The sequence below is a fragment of the Nothobranchius furzeri genome, chromosome 9 (assembly GCF_043380555.1).
Source record: "Nothobranchius furzeri strain GRZ-AD chromosome 9, NfurGRZ-RIMD1, whole genome shotgun sequence".
NCBI classification, from domain to species: domain Eukaryota; kingdom Metazoa; phylum Chordata; class Actinopteri; order Cyprinodontiformes; family Nothobranchiidae; genus Nothobranchius; species Nothobranchius furzeri.
In genome coordinates this window covers 25228063-25252229 of record NC_091749.1, presented here as the reverse complement: position 1 = coordinate 25252229, position 24167 = coordinate 25228063, and the positions used below count along the sequence as shown (strand labels likewise).

The 24167-nt window shown below is 44.0% G+C and overlaps 1 protein-coding gene across 4 annotated transcripts in view; it reads left to right on the top strand.

Moving 5' to 3' along the window:
- LOC107381977 (A-kinase anchor protein 13) overlaps positions 1–24167 on the top strand; it is a 201188-nt gene that overhangs the window by 49638 nt on the left and 127383 nt on the right. For all 4 annotated transcript variants that reach the window (XM_070554723.1, XM_070554721.1, XM_070554722.1 and 1 more), the window contains exons 3-5: positions 9067–9220; positions 12831–12985; positions 22775–22946. In XM_070554723.1, coding sequence (XP_070410824.1) covers positions 9067–9220; positions 12831–12985; positions 22775–22946 — 481 coding nt within the window. The remainder of the gene's footprint in view (positions 1–9066; positions 9221–12830; positions 12986–22774; positions 22947–24167) is intronic.

Below are 24167 nucleotides of genomic sequence, written 5' to 3'. Positions count from 1 at the left end.
CCAATATACTTATAGCTCATAGTTTATGACCCAAGGGCTATAGACCTTGGTTTAACTCATTTAAGTCTAACCAGTACAGACCCAAATACCAACATCTTGCAAATACTGACAGCAAGAATTATACAGTGGCATTTATAACAAATAAGTGCAAATAAATTGATGTTCACAAAATGTTGCATAACATTTATTGAGTCATGTCAAGGTGCTGTAGGAGAGTACACTAGCACCGTGTCCTCAGAGAGCTTAGTTATCAGCGTGAGGAACTTATTTCTACCTTATTTATAAACTATTTATTTACAGGTCCATCAGTTAATGTAATAATTGTTCCAACCACAGCTGCACCCCCAACCCGGTCTCAGCAATCGGGGCAAGCTGCACGTGTGTTTAGCACGCCGCACGCGCACATTTAGCCGTTTTTAGCGGCTCAGGAGTCCGCAGGTGCGGTGTGTGTGTCGCTCACTCTGGTTAGTCCAACAGGGTGCCGGCTCCGAGAGCTGTTTCTTTAGCGACTGACACATCACTACATCATTCCCTTTCCTAATGTTGTGTAGAACGGTCCGGAGCGCAGGCGGAGTTTTTAGCTAACCTGCAGGAAATGTCGACGACAGTTATCCAGAAAGTAGCTAAGGGTTACCAGAGATGTTTCTGAGGTGTTCGCTAGGTACTTTTAAAGATTTAAAAAGTCAAGAAGGGGGTCTGAAAAGCTTTTGGAAATGGCGTCAAAGTCACCAAGTTGGCAACACTGTGGGAGGAGCACATCTTTTGCAACTCGGGGCAGCGCAAGTGAGAGGAGCAAATAATCAGCTTGTTTTGTTTTTATAATCGTTCAAAACTCAGATCGTAATCGTGATTAAAATTTGATTAATTGAGCAGCCCTAGCACAGAGGACATATATAATTGCTACTGTAGGCTCCTCTGCTTGACTATGGAAGCAGTAACAACAACCAACTGCCCTTCTTCAGGGTTTATGCAGGAATCTTGAAGTTAAATTTAATACCTTTTCAATAGTTTTTCAAGATCTTCTCAATATTTTTAATACCTCACCGCCATTTCAAGGTGTAACCATTTACAGTGGTCAGTGATACTTTTAACGTTTCGGTGTGTTCGTAATACGCACCGGGACCACCAGAGCGTACATTGTGGTTTTGAACTTTCACCTCGCCCGCCCTGGTGCTCTGAGAGGAAAATTACTAACGTACCCACAATAACCTGTTCGTTTTTTTTTTTAATAAAAAAATGACTAAATGTACACCCTTTTACGATGTTTTGGGGATCCAAACTGTTGGACGGCTAATTCCAAAATAAATAATTTCAAAAGCTAAGACTTTCTAAAGCTGTGATAAGACTTTTTATTACTTTTTAAATGTGTCAAATGTGACAAACTTTAAATAGGGGAGGGGGGCTTACATATCACCTTTCCAGTACCTATGATGCAGCTTTGAATCTCATTCCTAAGCAGTTTCAGTCTAGGTGACACATTCCTGCATCTAATCAACACAACAACTCCCTCTCAATAGAGGCTAACGACTCATCGGGGGTAGAGAGGAGCTCCTAGGAGCAGGGTCCATCCAAGCACAGCTGCGCCTACTGCAAGAACAACAGGCTGCAATGTGACTTTGGGAGGATTCCAGAATTTGTTGCAGATCCAAGAGACCAAAATACAATATCAAGAGTCTATGCTGGCAGCACAGACATCTGCGCTGAATGGAATGACCAAGAGGGTTTCTGATCTGGAACAGGTGCTTGCGTCAAAAGTTTGTTGTGCCAAAAAGAGACTGTTTGAAGACGCATCTACTGAGGACCCTGTTTCACAGTCCCCTATGGCCAACATGTCATTCCAAAGTTTGCAAGCAACACATTTTAAACTGACGCTTACTTCGACTCCCATCCATGCTTCTCCATACCATACATGTCAGGGACCTGCTGTGGGTGTAGGGACTGAGAAGTAAGGCTGCCTCAAGAGAGAGATGGAGACTCCCACCCAAGCCTCTTACTCCCGTAGACCTACACAAGAATCTACATTCCAAGACCACCCAGTACCACCCAGTATGTAGCAGCCATGCAAAGGGAGAGGAGATTATGTGGTAATGTAGACATGATATGTGACGTGCCGATATCTGATTTGTAGTCATGCTAATTACGATTTTTTACAAGCTTTAAATCTCAAAGTACGTGACTGGTGTAGTTGAAAAACCTGACCATACAACATATTTGCGATCCAGGGTGTAAGGCAAAGCTGATTAAAAAAATAGCTCTTTTAGCCCCGTTGACTTTCATTAAATTTTCGTTCTTCTGGGGACCCATGAGCCGACCGGAAGCGGGGTAGACCTAGGCTCCCTACAGCGCCTCTAAAGATAAAAATCAAAGGCGATAAGAACAAAAAGATATATCATGATCAAAATGGCGAAAAGAAAAAAGTAGATAAAAATTGTGAAGGAAGGCAAAGATGAATAATAAAAAGTAAACCTGGGAAACAGAGAAAGGCAGAAGTGGTAGAAACAGCAGCATGAAGAGAAGGTTGGGTTGACAGATCAACAGAAGGTCACACCAAAAAAAAAAAACTGCTTGAACAGGTGGGTTTTCTGCTGTTTTTTAAAGGAGACCACTGAGTCCACTGATCTCACGCTCAGGGGAGAGAGTTCCTGAGTCTGGGGGCCACAGCAGCAAATTATCTGTCACCTTTGGTCTTTAGCCTGGTGCGCTGCACAACCAGTAGGCCTTGACCACTGGATCTCAGGTACCTGCTGTGGGTGTAGGGACTGAGAAGTAAGGCTGCCTCAAACGACTATTTTAATAGTCGACTAATCGCCAGTTTTGTTGGCGATTAGTCCACTAATGGTGTCATTCATAAAAGTATAGCTTATTGCACCAGGATTCTCCAACCCTGAGGGTCTGCTTTATTGTAAAGATAAAAGATATTCAATTTAGTTTATTTACCAAATCAATAATTCTATCATATCAAATAAAGTTGAGATTTAACACAAAGAAAATGTATTATGCTTTAAAAACATAGTTTCTTGATTGCTCAGTCAACAATCTTTTTACTTGATCAATAAATGCATTATATTCTAATGCTTATTTTATTTGTGTCCACAGAGAAACAGAGACAAAGGCGCACTCGCACACACACATACACACCTCAAAGGTTGTTTTTTTTTCCCATCACGGTGGTGAAATGGGATCAGCCTGGTAGGTAGTAGTCGTGGTATCTTGGGTTGAACTGCTTGATCATCTCTTTGAAATCTTGGTCGCTGACATGGACAGGAGTCTCATGACCAACGTGCTCGCAATGGCCTCAGTCAGGATGTTAGCTTGCTAAGGAGTGCACGTAACAAACTCGTCCATTGAATTGGAGAACTTTTATTAACATTGTAACATAGTGGGATGAAATAAGGGCCGTGCAATCTGACGATATGAGACTGTTAAGGATTATAAAATAATGACGAACTAACCAAAGCTCAGAGATCGTAGAACCATCTATTTGCCTTCTGTCACCTGTGCCATTATTTGTGGACGCATTTACCGGCACATTTTTTCTCAGCCGAGTCATGCTATGTGCTAGTCAGCTTCTGTTGGCATGGCAGACACAGCAAGGGCAAGTTTAAGGCAGTGTGTTGGTTTGTTTAGCTGGGGTGCTCTTTAGAGCTGATGAAAACAATCTAACAATTGATGGATTAAGATGTGGACATAAACGATGATGAATCTTTGAAGAAGCACACCATACTCGATTATAGTGGCTAGCTGCTAGCATTAACCACTAGCTTGTCTCTAAGCTGTCATTAAGTGTATTCTCACATGTCTGCTCGATCAGGGAACTTGAATCAATGTTCTGCCCTAAACTTTGCATTTAGCTTTGTGACTTATTTTGAGACGTTTGTGTGTGTCTTAGCTATCCTTTTTACCGTGGCTGCTGACCGAAGCGTTGTTTATGCTGGCAATCTACGGGAGAGCTAGAACACGTCTTTATTAGGTGCACCATTGAAAAGCTAACTTAACTGCTCGTTGGGGCTTCTCTGCTGCCATCTGGCTGGCGTTTTGCATGAGTGCTACCTTTTTGTTGCTTTGTGCTTCACTTTTCGCTTCCTGTACCCCGCTCTGTGTCTCTCCATGAACACTGTGTCGGAACCAGGTAAGCAAAAGCCTGCTTTGCGTCCCTGTCCTCAGGGCTGCGAGTTCTCTCTCCATGAGTCGGATCTGCACAAAACCTGTGCTTCCTGCCTGGGATTCCTGCATGCTAGGAGATCACTTTCGGAGGCTTGCGAGTTCTGTGGCAGGCTCCGCCGTTCCAAGCTCGAACAGCATGTGAAATTCTTCCAGAGCCTCTTGGGTGAAGCTATGGTTGTGCAGCAAGAACCCATGTTCTCAGAGTCGGCTGAACCGACTTCGCCCACTTCTGACAGGGATGGTCTCATGATCAAAGTCCCCACTTCTAGCTGGACAGATCAAATGGAGGTGGCAGACAGACTACCCATGTCTGACCTGGAAGCTTCCCAGTGTCTCCCTCCTGAGGAGGATGTGCTGGACATTTGCGTCAATGGTCACGACCTCCTGTATGACAAGGAAGCTCTCTACTGCTGCTTCAACTCCTGACCTTCGGGAGGACGCGTCTTTCCAGCCACTCTGAAGATGAGCACTGGATAAGCTGGAAGTGGACTGGCCTGCTCCTCCACCGACAGACAAGAAGTCCTACTTTGCTGCTTTTTTTCCTCGCCACCAAACCGGCTGATGTAAAAGAACTTGCTATAGCCTTACCCAGACTTTGTGACCAAACTAACATCATTCTGGGCTAAGCCACTGTCCACCTTCACCGCAGTGCCAGGCTATGGACAGTTTGTGGATCTTGACAGTGCCGAGAAGCTGGGTCTGGTGAGTCTGCCCCCTATAGAGTCCTCACTGGCTGCTTACTTGGCTCTGACCAGTAACAACAGGGTCAGTGGTCTGGCAGTTTTGCCCTCCAAGCAATGCAGGGTCTCCTCCATGCAGCTGGTGAAATTATACCGGGCCCAGGCTACTTCTGCCCTCAGCTCTGTCACTATGTTGCAGACCTACATGTGCCTAGATGATCTCAGAGCACTGATTCCTCCTGGTAGCCCCCCACACAGTGTCACTGGATCCCAGCTGCCCCTAGGGGTCAGGGCACACACTTACTAGAGATGTGCCTGCTTCTTGGGCGCTCCAAAAGGGTTCAAATGAAGGCAACTGGACTTCTTTGGTGTCTTGAAGACGTTTCGCTTTTGGATTACCATGATCTGGATAACTGAGAACCTTCACTAGCTTCTTGGGCGCAGTTTAAATGCATTTCAGTTGGTGATATTTGCTCCACTGCAACTTGGGCTACACCCCACACTTTTGTGAGGTTTTACCATTTGGATGTTACAGTTCTTTCTGCTGGGTCTGACGTGCTGTCTTAGCCCCCTTCAAACAGGCCATGAAAAACGGAAATGTTCCGGACTCGGTCCGTAAGACCTTTTTGTGGACAAGGTGGCTGCTTCAGACTGGTGAGGTCGAGTTCCGGACAGGGAGGATGGGGAGGCGGAGGGGACCGGGGTACGCTGTGCGCAGCTAGATAGCCTGCTGCTGTAGCATGTGGCGAACCATGGCAGCTCGCCTCCTACGGTACCGTCTCCGCACGATGGAGCGCTTCACACCGCTTCAGTGATTCCTTTAACCATTGAGCTTCATCATCCTGGTCTCTTGTGTGCGCAGAATTATGCTTAACATAAGTCTGATCAGTGAGAGGAATTCTACCTCTTCGTCTGTCATGTTTGACAGAATGGCTTTGTTTGAGTAAATGACACATGTACGCCTGCCACACTATTTCTCCCACCTCCCGACATCTGGAACTTTTCCCTGCTGTGTGAAGGCAGCAGAAAGGACAAGTTCCGTTACAAAAGTGGTGTGTCTGAAAACACAGTTCCGGTTAAAAACCGGATTGAATTGTCTACACATATTCCAGAATGTCTATCTGAAAAGGGCTTAGATTGCAATCTCGGCCCAGGTTTGATACCTGCTCATTGGGTGTTTTTATAAGTCCAATAGTACCTTCATTGTACTGAGTGAATCAACTGAAAGGGAATGTTAGGTTATGCATATAACCACTGTTCTTTGAAGGAGAGGAACAAGGTACAACACAGGGCTTCCCCATTTCACAGCCCAGCTCTGTGAAGAGTGGTTATTGAACTGGGGAATGGTGGTGATGCTGTCGCTTATAAGTGGAGGGTGGGGCCTCCACACAGCTCATTAGCCTTTACAGGTGTGATTAAATGTGTCTTCAGCCAGCCCACACGAGGGCATGATGTTCCATAGTGCCTTCGTTGTACCTCGTTCCTCTCCTTCAGGGAACAGTGGTTATATGCATAACCTAACGTCTGTCATGAAATCATTTGTAAGCAGCATTTTACAGGTCTGTCTGAAATATCAAAGTGTGACAAAACAAGCAAAACTAAAACAAATCTGTAGATGTCTAGAAAGGGTTCAAGTCGGATTCATACTCAGAAAGAGGGGGGGTGTTGGGTTCATGACCTCCAGCTGTGCTTTCTATGTTACCAAAGACCTGCCTGTTCCTTTCTGAAGCTCCATGATTAACAGGTCAATACCTCAGCGTGTCACTTTGCTAAGCACCTAAAACAAGCAGAGAGCACGCTCATGCAGGCAGCCGTTTTCACACACACACACACACGCGCGCACACACACAGGCAGATTTAAAACTGAGGTTTCTATTTCATTTAAGCTGGACAAATGAGTCATTTTTGGTAAAATGTGTTAATGTTCAGTTCTGTGTGTGTGTGTGTGTGTGTGTGCGCATCTCTGTGTGAATGTGCATGCATGTGTGTGAGTGAGTGCTTATGCGCCTGTGTGTGTATGTGCATGAATGCATGTTTGTGTTTCCCATCATCCTCAGCAGATGTTTCAGATCTGTTTCTCCATCTCCACGCTCATTGCTGCCAGCACATGTGGCTTCAGAAGGACTCACAACAATCCTATTCTGTTGTTGTCCCCCCATCTGATTAATGAGGTTAAAATCAGACAGGATGGTTGTCTGGGTAAAATGCTATCAGAAATATGACATTAATCTGTTTTTCACCATTTTTGTGTGTTATTTATTTTGGGTTATTGTTATTGTAGATAAACTGCTTACAGACATCAGAGTTAATGGTCCTCTATCTTAGATCTATCTGTTCAGCAGCTTAACACAAACACCTGATCATCCTGGCACACGGCAGCACCTCGGCGTATTTAGGCATCTAGATGTGACGGAGATGAACTGATGAAGTTTAGCATCGGAATGTAGATGAAAGAGGATTTTGTTGGTACCAGACGGGCTGGTCCGAGTGGTTTAGAAACTGCTAATCTACAGGAATTTTCACCCGCAACCATCTCTAGGGTTTACGGTGTTTAAAAGATAAAATATCTCTTGTGAATTAAAATGTCTTGTTGAGGTCAGAGGTTAGACTGATTTTAGATGATAGAGAGACAACAGCAGCTGTTGAGACAGCTGATCATAGTTTAAACACCTCAGCCTTAAGGCGCCTTTGAAGGGAAAAGGGGGTCTTGTCCGGTACTAGCAGAGTGGCTGTTGAGTTCATAACATGAAACTTCTGTTTGAGGTGTTTTTTTTCTTGTATGAAAAACTTTTGTCTTAGTTTTTCTTTGTTCAGTCTAAAAATAGTGGAGCTTATTTCACACAACACACATTTTTATGTTCCGTTGGAGCATCGACGGAATCCATTCTGCAGTAGCAAGCCTTCATTCCAGTTGAAGCCGAGGATAAGAGATGAGTTTAAAATGGAGAGAATGTCGTGCCTGTTGGCTTCCACTTGTCCACAACTCATTTACTTCAGCGCCTCCGCTCTGCTTGTTAGAGCTGACACACTAAGCATCACTAATCGTGCACCTCCATGCTGCAAGTCAGTGTGTTCGGCTCTGGTTCTCAAGAAGGTCTCAGTCTGTGGCCTCTGGGTCAACTTTGAACACATTTTCCTTGCTTTCAAATTTTTCAGCAGCACAACTGGCCTGCCAAATAGAGGCCTACCATTCCCAAGGCTACTGGTTAGCCCCGCTGCTGTCTGCAAACTGTTCTCTCTGTAAGAACCAAGGCCCTGAGGCTACCACTTTGTGAGAGGAGGAAGCACCTTTAACCCAGTAAAGCTCAGCCTGCCATGTCAGGCTGCTCACGTCGGGCCAGGCTGGTCCAAGTTAAGTAAAGTCAAACGTCCTGTTATTTGTCCTAGGTCTCAACAGCCACTGGAAAACAGCTCATTTGAACAATATCAGTATTTCATGTTGCTCCTCCCTCTCTGTGGTTTGTCCCCAGATGGCACCACACCATTCCTCAGCCAGAACAGGGCTCTTTGTTATGTCAGAAATGACTCTACAGTAACTCTGTAACGCACCAAGTCACATGGTGTTAACTGTTAGTTTTTAAATCCACACTGGATGTTATTGTTATTCTTCTTTTGTACTCTACTGAGCACAGCAGTAAATGTTTTTCAGTGTTGCCCAGAGGAATGTCACATGAAGCTGGAACCGGGCTGCTGCAGACCTTCCAGTTGGACCCACATGTCTGCTGTCAGCTTTAGTTCCTAACGCTGTAATGTGCAGCATTCGTCAATAGAGGAATAATATGTTTGATTTGAGGCTGTTGTGATGATGACGACATATTCAAAGGCCTCACACAATCCAACCTGTACTTGTCCTTTGATGATAGAGTCGATTTGTTTACGTCCTCAGAAAATCTACATGTGGATTTATGTTCTTATAAAATCACTTCCACTAGATGAGCTCTGTATTCTGGAAGGTTTATATTTGTGGAGGGAGTTAGCGTGGTAACTAGAGACCATCACAAGCCTGATTTGTTGGTGGGAAGACCTTCAACGCTATTATAAAGTGACTTGGAGCCAGTGCAGCTAACCTACGACTGGACTCATACAACGCTGCCCCACTGTTTTGATGCTTTTGTTGTTGTTTATGCTCCTTTTGGTTTAGTATCATCTTTTTTAAAATCTGAAGCGATGGTTTTAACATGTGTTTAGCGTGTTTATAACGTGTTGTACCTTGTCTCTGCAGGGCCGTTGTCTTGTCACAGTGCAGCTCTCTGATGACGAGCTAGCTGCAGATGGAGAGGGCGTGGACTACTTCCTGCTGTTTGCTGGCAGCACACAGAGACATGTGACCAGCACCCTACGAAGCAGTCATGATACCTTACAGGCGCTATGTCCTGGTGAGCCTCCCTACCCACAATACCTTGCAGCTCCCTACCACTTTAAATGGAAAGTCAGCCCTGCCTACAGTGATACAAGAAACTGAGATCTTGTAAAGTGTTTAATTTTCTCAGTGAAAACTTGGGTGACTGCTGCACCACCAAGTGCATGCTCAACACTTTCAACATTAACCCGGAGCATATGTTGCTGTGAGCCACATTATGGGCTGCTAAAAACACAAACATAAGCTAGAGTTGAAAGAGCGATAGCTAAAGGATGTTAGTTTCTATTTATTCCTTTAGCTCTGCTGTATGCTGTGTTTGCAGACTTTTTACATTTCTGAATATCAAAATGCTCCTCTTGCCCCACGTGGAGCTTATAGACAGAGTTCTGGTTTAAAATTAAAATGTTGCTTATGTTTGTCAGGAGGTTAATGAATGAGCAGCAGCAGGCAACACTGAGATGACTGGTCAAAGGTCACGCAGCACAGGAGGCACTGGTTTGTTCTTTTTCTACTGGGACAGGTGCAACTGTCAGTCAAATCAATATTTATCAAGTATATCAGGTATAATACACCTGGTACAAACACTCTTACTTGATGTTTAGATCAGGAAATGTTGGGTTTACAGCATTCTGTTCCCGTTGACTCACAGCACCAAGGTTGCAGGTTCTCTGGTTTTTTTCCACAGACCTAAATCTTGCTTGTCAGGATCACTGCTGTCTCTAAATTGCCCCCAGGTGTGAGTGGGTGTTTGTTTGTCTCTGTGATGGACTGGAGACATGTCTGGGGTGTTCCCCGCCTCTAGCCACAAGACTGGTGATGTTGGGCACCGGCTTGCCACATCTCCACTGAGGACGAAGTGGAACAGGAAATGAACAAAGGAAATGTTGTCATCCACGATAGCCTGGCCTGTTTTTAAGAGGTTGCTGAATCTAAACGGATCTTTCTGACATTTATCAGCAGATTTGTTCTACTTCTTTTAATCAGGATGCTTTTTGGATCAGAAGTTGGTTTGAAAATTGGACAAAAGATAAAATATTGACAAAAAGAGAAGTAGTTTAAGAAATAATTACTGAATGTTTTTTTTCAGGTCCTGCTTAATGTCAAAGATCTACAAATAACATAATGCAAATAGAAAAACGTCAGACTAGTTTAGAACTGTGATTCCTCGAAAGTAAAAACGTCTGCGTGGAACAATGTTAGTGTGATTTAGCTCTTAGCGGTGGTGGATTTACAGACAGGGAAACGTCTCTAAACGTCTGTCGAACCCTGACCCTAGGGTTTGGCCTTTGGCGTTTTCTGAATCACGCCTCTCTTACCCAACATGCTGTAGGACAATGTTGTTACATCCTGGTCTTTACACAGACCAGGATGACTTTGATCAGCTAAAGTCACAACAAACAAGTTCTTTTCCTTCCTCTACTGCGGCACGTCATCATCATCATCATCATCATCATCATCATCATCATCATCATCATCATCATCATCATCCCAGTCAGAGTCCGTGGGTCTGCTAAAGCATTAAAACGTGGGAAAAGCTTTATGGCCCTGTTGGTCTGTAGCTATACTGGATGCTTATGAGATTCTGTAGAAAACACAGAACAGCCTTCAGAGGCAGATAAACCAGATGCAGTTCAACCGGAGTGCTTCTTCTCGACGGGTAGAAAGTGAAGGCCGGACACGATACCCTGAGTTATCTGATTAAGAGCTCAGCAGATTTCCAGCCGTCTGCTGGGGGTTGAGAGGAGGTGCTACTCTATTATTACAGCTTAGCTCTGCTTGGCTGATCCTAAGGACCAGGCTTTTCACTGACCACAGGGACTTTCCCCAGACCACGTGGATCTAATGCTGCAGACTCAGTTAGCTGTTACTTTTGAAACCCTCTTGAGCAAGGCATTAACATCTGCTTGGTTGGCCTGGTTGTTTTTTTCACACAGTAAATCAAGTGTAATATTTCTAAGTGAGAGGACGTATGGTGCAGTAAACCAGAATCCAGTGGTTTCTTTTTGTTTCAGCCTTTGTTGTTGTTAACTTGAGTCTGGAGCAGGCTTTACTTGTGGCTGGGCCAGATTATAGTGCTGTGTAGTTAAAAGTTCCTGATTTATTAGATTGAATCTGGGTTTAAATCAGCAGCACAGTTCTGCACCCTGCTGTCACAGATCACCATAAAGTCTGGTTTTCACAGCTGAGAGCGCTGATTAATGAGTATTTATTCAACAATGAGGTGAATGAGATGGTTCTGTGGTATGTCAAGTTCCCTCCCACAGTCTGTGGACATGGAGATAAATTATGTAAAGTCCTATATGGAAGCGTTTATTTATTACGCCCACTCCTTCTATAGACTTGTTATTTTTTAATGCTGGAGGCATTTATTCATTCTGTGTTGTAGTTCTCTCTGTGGATTTCAGGTGTACTCGCGCTGTGACCAGACCACAAGGCCCATGATGCATCTGGGCAGCAGCACAGACATTCAGCTTTCCCACAAAGTAGTTCTGCTCCTGAAACTGATTCGTTGTGATTTGTTTAAATAATCAAAATCACAACATTCTTGTTGGGTTTTCCTCAAGCAGCTTCTTTATTAGACGGCTGAAACCATTGTCAGGGTGGATGGGAAATTTACATAAGTTTAGTGTGTGTGTGTGTGTGTGTGTGTGTGTGTGTGTGTGTGTGTGTGTGTGTGTGTGTGTGTGTGTGTGTGAACTGGGGTCTAGAAAATGCTTTTCTGGGTATAAAATACTTCATACATGCAAAAACTGCAGCAACTTTTCCCAGAAAACACATGAAGGCTTATGTTTAGGTGAAAAGGAGAAATCTGGGAGTTTTCCCTCACAGGGAGCCATAGGTAGAGACTCTGTGATGGACATCTGTACCTAAGCTCTATTGGCTAATGCTGAACGGCACATCATTCAAATTACATGGGGCTCTACTGGCCGGGGACGGGCTTATCAAAGATTTGATGTATTGCCTACAATACATCACAGAAAAGAGTACGTCTACCACTTTTATGGATGTAAGATAAAAATCATATGTAATTTCTGAAAAGGGGAACATTCTAGATTGTGGCTTTAAATAAAAATGAGCAGATTATATTGATGGTGGTAATTTAATGGTATTGGATTGTTTTTACAAAATAAAATTTTAAGCTCTTTTATTGACTCTGTGAATAATCTTAAATTGTATTAGGTCTTTATAGTCCACATGAAATATAAATAACATTTATAGATATAAATAATAAAGAGTAGAGCATGTATGTATTCACTTTGCCGTGAAGCCTTTTCCATGTGAATCTGCTAATTGTCCTCAGGAGCCATATATCATCTGATGCAACAAGCTCTGAGCCTACAGACACACCCTAACGAACGTGCAGCTGTAATTGTTCCTTTTTGATTAATAAATTATGAAAATGAGTTTGCACTTTCAATCTGATAAACAATGACGTGATGTTTAGGATCTGTGAATACCTTCACATTCTATTTTTTCCTTGTTGTACAGCTGAACATCTTTTCTGTGCAGTGTAGAATGTTCTTGGCTAAATTTTATTGATTAGATGTCCTAACCAACAGTTTATTCCTCAGCAGGCCTGTCCTCTCTCACCCCTCCTTCTTTTCTTTCTTTGTGTTGTCTTGTAGCTCATGACTGCTGCGAGGTGGTGTTGGTCACCTTGTGCTTAGCCACCCAAAATACCTCTGAGGCCTCGGAGGACCATCCTGGTCATGTGGCTCCATTGGCCAAGCATCGATTCAGCTTTGTCCAGGATCTGGCATTTGACATGGCCCAGTTTCTGGTGAGCAACTAGAAAAGGTGTTTTTGTTCCTGTAAAAGAGAGAGAGAGAGCAGAAAAACAAAAGTTTATCATATCATAAAATTTAAATGATTATATTTTCATGTTTTGATTTGTAATGACTATTTTATAAAGGACTTTATTTCATGTCATCAAGTCTGCAGCTTCCATCTGATCTCTTATTTATTCCTGTTTTAAATCAAGTCCATTCATCAGTCAGACTTATCTCTTTGCTTCATTTATGTACACCCAACTTGTCTCTGTAAACCCGACTCATCCCTGTAAAGTGGACTCATCTGTGTAAACTGAGCTTTTCTCTGTAAACCTGACGTGTCTCTGTAAACTCAACTTAGCCCTTTTTAAAAGACACAACGTGCCAGCAAATCAGTGTAATATTACCGCAACGATGTGTTTTATGAACGTGCCATGCCGGCATGGCGTTGCACGGATTTTATGGAGTTCGTTCCGCCTCGCTTGGTAGTAATAATGCGGTAATTGTCCGCCATGTAAACGGCGATTGTGCCTTGGTGCAACAGAGGGAGGGGTCATGATTACGTGGGGAGTTACTTCTGAGCTCTGGCCGGCAACTATATTGGAAATGAAAGTAAGCATGGACCTGTAGCTTTTTGGACAAAATCAGCTGAGATGGGAAACTGGATGCAGCACTCCTGGAGCTTCTCTCTGTTATAGCTGGAGCTCAGATCACCAGAGACTGCACGGGGACTGTAGAGGACAGACACCTTTAGGAGCAGCTTGTTAAATAAACGTAACAATTGCAGCTTTGATCGCAGTAAAAAGCAAGTTGTGTCCAAGATAAACGGGAGTCCGTGGCAGTGCAGGGACAGCCCCCATACCCCTTTTATGCCGCCAGCGACTAATCTTTTATAAAAAGGACACGATTCTGCCACATCACTGCCACAGTCTGACTACTTCTAAATGACCTAAGGCTCCCTGATGCCGCCACGGCAAATTGACTGCATTGTTTTGTAAAAATGACTCTTATCCCATCCTGGATAAACTTTTTACGCAGCGGAAAGAGGACTCGGTCATGTACGCTGAAGTCTTTTCCTTTGAGCTCTCTTCCGTGACTTTTAACAAGATCCTTCTGCTTAAAATGTTCAAATTTAGCCACGATGGGACAAGGTCTTCTGCTGTCCACTCTTTTAGCTCCAAGACAATGTACCCGGTGAAAGGTGATGTTTTTTACCGTTTCTTCGGGTATCTTCATTTCGGTCTGGAGAAAGTTCTTGATTGTTTGCTCGCAGTTCTCCGCCCCTCCCGCCTGCTCTGGCAGGCCTGCGAACACCAAATTATCCCTCATGCTACGGGCCTGAAGGTCCACAACAGTCTCCTTCAGAGTCTTGTTGTCTTGGGTGATCCGTGTCATTCCCTCTTCCAGGGAAGAAACGGACTCCCGCAGAGACGCGTTCTCAGCAGCGAGCCGCTCAACCTGCTCTTGGCTGAACTCCAGAGATGTTTGGAGGTTCTGAAACTCCTGGTGAAGAACCTCGAGCAGATGAAGACGCCCCTCAAATCCCAGAAGCCATTCATCTATAGAATCTAATAACTCTAATATGTCCTTACGGGGAGATGAGGCTTCAGGCGAGTCCTGAGGACGGCTCCTCTTGGTCCCAGGTGTTTCAGGCTCAGCTGCTGATTTCTTCAGACCCATAACGACTAACCCAAAAACTTCGTCAATATAATTTAGTAAACTTTCTAAATTTTTTTCACTTACCTCCAGATTGAGTGAGTTATACTTACCAGATTACTTTTTGCATTGTCAGTAGATAAATTAGGCAAAAATGTATCTTAATTGTTTGTGGATGTTTGCTAACGAGCTGCCATCAGCTTCAAATGCTGCCGTGTATCTGGTGATCGGCCGTCAGCGCATGCTCAGCTCTGAGGGCGGTCATCTTGGTAGATAAGCTTTACGTGGACAATAAACTTTACAAGGAGCGACGAGTGACTGACTGGCTGTTTTAGCCCAACATCAGGTCAGACATTTATTATTCTTATCAGGATTCACTGGGTTTGATCACGTCAGGATTAAACAGCTGCTAAATCCATTTTCTAGATGATGAGATCACCTGTTCATCACCACCTCACACCCCTATCATCTTTTCTTTTTAGTTCTTTCTTCTTTTTTAACCTGTATCTGTATTTTCCTTTCCTCTTTACCTGCTTCTGTACCTTTACACCTGTATGGCACAACCACACAACTTTCCAACACTGCGTCAGACTCCGCACACACGTAAACACACACGCGCACGTGCACGCACGCACACACGCACACACAAATATATATATATTAAATCCACAGCACAATATCATAATTTATGCATCAAATAATACAACCACAAACACTGTTGGATCTTTATTATTATTATTATTATTATTTACTTTTCTGTTATTTATTAACATACTATTTTATACATTTAGTTACGTATTTCATCTTATTCACATGAAGGTGTCATATTTTAGCTACTCACACACATCTATGGGTGCACTAAGGTTTGTCTCATGGGACGTACATGGAGCTGGCTCCATAGAGAAAAGATTAAAGATTTTTGATCAGCTAAAGAGAGTGCAAGCAGACATAATATTATTACAAGAGACTCATAGATCTGCCACATCTGCAGATGAACTTAAAACACTTGAGTTTCCCAGCATGTTCTCTGCCTGCTATAACTCTAGGCAAAGAGGTGTAGCTATTTTAATACACAAAAACATCAATTTCACAGTATTGGACACAGTCTCTGATCCAGAGGGTAGATTTATAATGTTAAAAATATCTGTACAGAACCAAAGCTTATGTATTGTCAGCATATACTGTCCAAATATTGATGACCCTTCATTGTTTCATAATTTTTTCTCTGTACTCTTCGAACACTTGGACTGTCCACTTATACTTGGAGGTGATTTTAATTTTTGGATTAATTCTTTAACAGACAGGCTCAGTACAGCTGGGAAGCAGCGCAGTTGGCAATCCACTAATATAGTTAAATTTTTAGCTAGCCAGTTAAAAATTAATGAAGAGAAAACTACCATATCTGCTGTTAAAGACTCAACCGGGAATATAGTTTATGGCCCTGAAAGCATAACCAACACCTTCAGAGACTTTTACCAAACTTTGTACTCACCACAGATAATCCCATCAGCTAATGAGATCAATGAGTTCCTTGACTGGATAATACTTCCTAAATTATCAGACAGCCAAGCTACAGTCCTGGACTCGCCACTAACATCAGCTGAGCTCCAGGAAGCCCTTAAATCCATGACTAAAAAGCTCCAGGTCCAGACGGGTTTCCAGCAGAGTTCTACAAAGAATTCTGGATCATTCTGGCTCCAACATTTTTCAGAATGGTGAGGGAAATCGAAGAGAGCGGCAGATTACAGCCAAACATGAATTCAGCCAATATTAGTCTCTTGTTAAAACCAGACAAAGACCCAGCATTTCCAACCAGCTATCGCCCAATTTCTCTTATTAATTTTGATCTCAAAATAATTTGTAAAGCCCTGGCAAAAAGATTAGAGAAGGTAACCCCCTTCATAATACACCCTGACCAAACTGGTTTCATTAAGGGTAGACAGTCATCCACAAACTCACGTAGATTACTTAATTTGATAGATTTCTCTTACAGTAGAAATATAGAAACTAGTATATTATCTCTAGATGCAGAAAAGGCTTTTGATAGAGTTAACTGGAAGTTCTTATTTGAAACTTTACATGAATTTGGTTTTGGGAACTTCTTCATAAACTGGCTACAAACATTATACAGTTCACCAACAGCACGTGTGTCTTCAGAGGGGGACCAGGCAGGGATGCCCACTCTACCCGTCAATGTTTGCTATTTTTATCGAACCACTAGCGGCAGCAATTAGGCAAACAACAAATATTAAAGGGATAAAGTGTAAGAAAATAGAACATAAGATCAGTCTTTATGCAGATGATGTTTTACTCTTTCTCCAGAATTCTCAATCCTCTCTCTCCCATTCAATAGAACTGATACTCTTTTTCAGGAGTTTCAGATTACTCTATAAACTGGTGAAAATCCACAGTTCTACCAATTAATTTCTCTTTTTTCAATTTGCTTAATACACAATTGGAGTCAGGGAATATCACATACCTGGGAATTAATGTCTCTCCCACGTTGGCAGATCTAACCAAACTAAACTACATCCCAATTTTAAAGAAAGTGGAAGATGATCTTGCAAGATGGAAATCCTTACTGATATCACTCATGGGGAGGGTTGCTTCAATTAAAATGATGGTCTTACCCAGAATAAATAACTTATTCTCGATGATCCCAAACAAACCTCCAGCTGACTGGTTTAAATCTCTGGACTCCTCAATTACCAAATTCCTTTGGCAAGATAAACCTCCACAAATTAGCTTAAAAACGCTTCAGAAGACCAAAGACAGAGGAGGACTGGATTTACCCAACTTTTATTATTATTTCTTAGCCAACAGGCTGCAATATATACCAAGATGTTTGCAAGATAACCCACTAGGTGAGTCTTGGTTGGTTAGACATAGAACAGACACTTTGCAATATGATAGAGCTTTCAGACTTACCATTTATTAGCTCAAGCATAAGAAAACATGAAGGCTTCAGAAGTATTAGTATCAGCACCTCTCTGACAGCATGGTGGGAGTATCTTAAAATGACAGAGTCTTCACTAGTACCATGCAGATGCACACCTATCTGGAATAATCCTGACATTTTGCAAAATAACCAAATGATGAACCTTCCGGACTGGAACAATAAAGGAATCCTATACCTGGAACACATATATGAAGGATTGGACTTCATCCCATTTAATCAAATAGTCTCCCAATTTGGAATGGATAAGAATAGTTTTTTAGAATATCACCAAACTAAATATGTAGTCAAACAAAAATTTAAGCTCAATAAAGTAGAATTACAAACACCACCAAGGGTATTAGACTTTTATAATCTCAACCCCCCCCAAAATACTGTCTAAAGTATATAAGACACTGTCCAAAATAGATGATAAAATTGCAATCCCTATTGAAAAATGGGAGGTGGATCTATCAGTTAGCTTTGACCAGAACTTCTGGTCCCAAACTTGTTTAAAAACTTTTAAAATGATCAGGCACCCCAATTTACAATGAATTCAGTACAAAATTCTACACAGAGTACACTATACAGGTCATCGGATGTTCAAGATGGGGTTTGTATCATCTGACACCTGTACACACTGCAAAAACAACATTCCTGACAATTACATGTGCACTGTGGTCCTGTCCACCTGTCCAGGGATTTTGGCGTAGAGTATGTGAGGATCAGTCAAAATGTCTGAAATGTCATATCCCAACTTCCCCCTCTCTTTGTTTACTGGGAAATCTGGACGATGTCCCGATTGAAACATCTTTAGTTCACGTGGTTCTGACTGTCATATGCATCGCTAAGAAAACTATCCTCTTGAATTGGAAAAATAGAGGTACTCTTTGCATTAACCAGTGTAATGATCTGAAGTTGTATATTTATACACTGTAATTAGATAATGTAATTATCTGATTTTGTATATTTATACACTGTAATTAGATCTAAGTAATTAATCAGAAGTGGTCGTTTTTATCATCAGGGAGTTTACTCAAACACTCTGTATTGACTAAGAGACAAGAAAAGAGAGAGTTGGGATCGTTTAAGAATCTTTAATTTCTATAATTATAAATTCTTACAATCTACCAGGACTATCTCAATGATGAATGCATATGGATTTGGATGTTTCGTGTGTGTGTGTGTGTGTGTGTGTGTTTTGTTCAGAATCTCTAGGCTGAAGTAGCGAATCTGGTTGTTTTGAGTAGGCTACCACGAGGCTTCAGAAGCTGATGACATGAGCCGCCATTTTGTGCCGTGACCACGTACCGTATATGGAGTCTCCCGTGTAGATCAGGAAATGCCAGGTCCTAGGACCTCGAATGTACTGGAGCTGGTGAAACAGCGGTCGCAGCACTACAACGCCCGTCTGTGGGTCAGCTCCGGTAGTAGTCGGCAGGCGTCGGCAAGTTCACTCTTATTTTGAAGGGACGTCGTCTCGTTGATTCAAACGATGGAAATCTCCAGCTTGACAGTTCTCAGCTTAAAATAGAAAGTACAGCTGGCCAGCCTGTACTTATCTTTTGGCGGTGATGGATTGAGAGCTGGTTGAAAACAATGTTGAGAGTATGATGTAACTCCTTTGGAGCTCGGCTCGAACAGAGCTGATGTTAACGTGGAACCAGTTAACGTGGAACTGAATATAAAATGGCGTTGCCTTCTTGTATATCTCCTAATTGTTTACCAATCTTAGTAAACCGGATTGGACACATTAAGTAAACATCCCAGATTCTCTCTACGACAGACGAAAGTTCTGATTGGTTGAAAACAATGTGTCATGCGTTTCCATGGTAATGTAGATCAGTCTGTCTGGTGCAGTCCTGTTTATTCATTAAACACATAACTCATGACATCTTTATTTCACAGATCATTCACCTGATTATTAATGATCAACATATGCTTTGATTAGCTTATCACAAATAAAGTACTTTGATTAATCAATGAAAAGCGTTCTTCTTCTCTTCTTCTGTCTCTTCTCCTGGAATGTAAACATACTGAACCAAGCGTTCGACCTTGGTGATGTTACTGTGTGAAGGGGCAGCTGTTAAGGTCAGACCATTATAAGATTCATAACGCTACACCAGTATAGAAATCTTTTGTTAGATCATATTACACTTGATTTAGCCTCTGCTTCCACTTCAAATCAATCTCTCTGGGCTCCTTTGATCGGTTCCATCATATGGCGATGATGGGTGACCATTGATTTTGTCCTGCGGGATGATGTGAGTGGGGGGGTGGGGTGGAGGGTCTGAGTTTGGAGTATCCGGATGTTCCCTGGAGGTGGGTTCACTGGGGGGTGTCTGGGACTGGGGGGCCGTTGCCCCCCTCTGGAGGTGCTTGGGTTGCCTTGGGGGGTGGACTACTGGTGGTTGTGAATGGGGCCCCTTGGAGGTCTTGGCGGCGGCCATGGGTCACTGCCTGGCAGCTCCATTGCCCCTGGGCGGGTCTGGGTGGGGGCCTGGGGGCTCGGGGTGTGGGGGTGGCCGGCCCCGTGTGGGGATCTGAGCGGGGCCTTGGGGGTCGGGTCCTGACATGTATGCTGCTGGGAAGAAGGCAGGCACATGCAGCAGTGCCTGGCCCGGGTTCAGGGGCCTCGGGTAGACCATGGCTCCTCTGCTGTCCCACCACATGGGAGGGGGATGTCCGGGGGGGGGGGGGGGGGGGGGGGGGACGGGACCCAACCTTACCTGGATTTCCTATGTCTTAAGCCGGGCGTACACTGTGCGACTTTTTCACTCGTAGCACTCAGCTTCAGCTCACACTGTACGACTTCCTCGCAGGGCAGATCTCACGAGTCATGCGCTCACGCTGCACGACCCAGTTCTCGGATGTGACCTGACTGCTCACACTGTACATCTGGTAGCAACACGTCGGCCCTAAAAATGTGCTAAAAATAGCAGTTTTTACTCAACATGTCAGACTTTTTTGTCTTGTCTTGCCTGTTGTCCTTCGGGAGTGCTGCAGGAGGACACACACAGGCATTTATGGGGGTTGGATGAGGAAAACGAAATAAAGAAAGTAAATCTGTGTTTTGTGATCAGTTTAATTTGACATGAACACGACAAACACGCTTTCTTGACAATCTTTATGAGTAAAAAATGTGTAGAAATTAAAACGAACAACATGTGTTATTAAGGAAATAGCTGGGAGCGGTGTTGATGCAGGATTGCGCATGCGCCGTAAGCGGTTCTGATACTTTTTGGGACGCAGCTGCTCGCCCTCATTTCCGCATTCCTGTGGCAACCTGCCCCTCAATTTTATTTGCACCTTATACACTTCCACCGAAGACATACCATGCAAACACACACTTAGGATCTTGGGAGTGAGCACATTCAACGGCACTTGGCAGGGGGATTTCTCAGCCTCCTCCCGAGTGCCGGTGCCCACTTCCAATTTTAAACTGCACTTAGAAACCGAGGACTGTGGGTTCAAGTGGGGTGGTGCGGTGGCATCAGCTGGTATAGACCAGACAATGCCCGCACTGCCCACTCACCACAGCAATGGAATACTCCTCATCAACACACAAAACTATATTGGAGCAGGCGGAGGGACACTAGGGGTCTTAGCACACCTCTGTTGTTGCTTGGCTTCCTGGGGCTGGAGGCTTGGAGGGACATCTGGCCATCTGGTTGGGGTCTGGGGTGGTGGGTTTCGGTGCTCAGCGTTGGGCGAGGGAGCCTGCTCATCAGCACCCCAGCAGAAAGGGTCAAACTCTGGTAACCGGTGATGGTCGTACCCCATGTGCAGCAGTACCGGGACCAGAGTGAATAGGGTGTGTAGGGGGAGCATGAGTGGGTGTCCGGCGTGCATTTTTGTAAGTCTTTGGTTGTATGTGCATGTGTGAGCATGAGGGAGGGAGTGTGTGTGACTGTGTTTGTGTATGACTGTATATGTCAGGTGGGGCCTTTGACTCCTCTCTTCTCCTGGGACTTCTTTTGATGATATAGATCTTCGTCTCCCCTCCCCCTGCCACACCTGGTGTGGGGTGCGGTGCGGTGCCTTGGTCTGCCTGAATGTTTGTGGCTCCCGGGTCAGGGGGTTTAAGATTTTTGGCGTCTGCCTGATCAATCCCAGTGGCTGCCTGGTGGGGTCTGGGTCCCTGGGCTCTGCTGGGTCCCCGGCGGGGGTGGTCGCCCCTGGGTCCCGGGCTTGGCCGGCTAGGGGGTGGGAGGCTGCGGGCGGGCCTGTGGGATTGCTGCTGATATTGCCCGGGACTCTGCCGGTTGCTGGTTGTGGCCCCCTGGGGTGATCCTCTGTGCCTCTCGAGGGGCGCGGGGGCCTTTCTGGATGCAGTCTCCTTGGGGTTCCTGTGTTCTGGGGCAGCGCCTGGATCTCTAGGACTTGGAGCTCCCCCCGTCTCCTACACATCTTTGGGGGGGTGCATCTGTGGTCCCTCACACTCTATTGGATGCTCCTATAGAGAAACCTTACATAAACAAGCACGTGTAAACACACAGGTGCTCACATGGTGCTCTCAAAAGTATGGGCTTGGGCACGTTTAACACGTCTTAAGGCTATGGTGGGCACTTAATGCACTATGATTTATTATCGTGTGATTGTTCAGTTAAACAATGTTGATTTTATAATTCATCATCAGGTTGACGCAGTGATAGCTTGCTCCTGATGTATTGTTGCGTGTCCCATTTTTTTCTATTCTTTCTCTTGACGCAGGTCTAGAAGCAGACTCTTGTTAATTGTTGTTTATTTTTGTGAACCCCCTCCCCCCTTCCCCCCTATCTCCCCACCTTTTGTCTTTTCTTTTCTCTTTCACCTCTGACTCCGTGTCTGGTCGGAATTACAAAGCATTCAAAAACAATAACAATAAAGTTTTAAGTATTAGGCGTGACATTAAAAGCAGACGCTTTGATGCTCCACCTGAGAGTAAATCTGTAAGGCTTGTTACCAGCATTCAGACATCAATTCTGTTTGCTTCACAGCCAGACAGGACACGGTAAAAAAAGAGAAAGAAAAACAGACTTATCTCGTAAACCCGACTTTTTTCTGTTAACCTGACTTGTCTCTGTAAACCTGACTCACCCCTGTTAACCCAACTCGTAAACCAGACTCATCTCTGTGAATGAGACTCATCCCTGTAAACTGAAGTTGTCGCTGTAAACCTGACCATTCTCTAAACCCGACTCATTTGGTTTAATCACCTTCTGCACAGGTGAGCACAGCAGGTCGGCCTGACGGTCTTGATGGCGCTCTGCTGCTCGATGAGTGTAAGATTCCTCTGCAGGAATGTGAGCGGCTGGATGAAAGCCTGGCTCTGGCCCTCCACCACCTCCCACTGCCACCAGCATGGAGCTTGCTTGGAAGCAAATGGACCAGCAGCACTGGTAAGTCTGAACATGAATACATTACTATAAAACAGGTTCAACAAAGCTAAACCAAACAAAACCCCACAAAGTCTAGCAGTTCTGTGTTTTGGTGCCTTATGTAGCATTTCTCACTGTACTTGACCACACATCAGGACCCTCATTTGTCAAAGTTCATAGAAACTGGTCTATGTTCTATCTTACGAATGCAATTTAGAATGGTTAAAGGCCTTTATTTGATATGGTGTCTTCTAGAGTCTTAGAACACACCCAAGGCGCCTCACAACACAAATCAGTCATTATTACACCCATGCACACATTGGTGGTGATGTGCTACAATCTAGCCTCATCTGCCCTGGGGCACACTGAGGGAGGTGAAGCTACCGAGCACTGGCACCACCATTTTCTTTTCACCATTGTCTTGCACAAGGACACAATAGCAGCACCCTCTGCTGATCGATCCTACAACCCTTTGATTACTGGACAACCCGCTCTACCTCCTGAGCTGCTGCTGTCCCGACCCAGGATGTTTGTACAATCGGCCAAAATCCTGACTCATGAAACATGCGGTGGCCAAGGTTGGGACAGAGTAGAGGTCCCTGTCAGAAATAAAGAAAAAAAGTGTTTGTTAGGGGACTGATCCCTAACCCCCACCCCCACGCTCACGGACATTTGCCCCACTCTATAAAAAATAACGCTCTTTTATATAATTTTGGCACACAACTAAAGTCCCACACTCATTACATTTATGAACAAAAAGTAAAGAGAGAGTGGGATGACAGCTGAATTGTCCGCCAGACTCAACTTGTGGACCGTCTGGCATCAAACACACAGCGCTGCTCACGATTGCGAGCTTGTAAGCACATTCTAGAGGCCACAGTAATAAACACTTTAGTTTCCTTACATTGAGCTAAATAATTACACTGACATTTCTTTATTTTACTAGACAAAATAGGAATCAGATGAAAGCAGGAGCGTCATGGCCGCCTAACCTGTAGCTGGTCTTGGTTCAGTTAGCTGCGCCACGTTCTGCCAGGTTCAGCGCTTTGATGTGAGGCTTATTGTGTTCCATGTAGGCTTGGGCAGTATCCACATTTGAATACCGTTTAACTTCCACTTAATTTTACCCCGGTATACGGTATTACCGTGAATACTTATAAAGTATGACGTAAGCCTCAAGTGGACCTTCACCTTTCTGAATCCGAATACCAAACAATTACTAAAAAAAAAACAATGTAACTC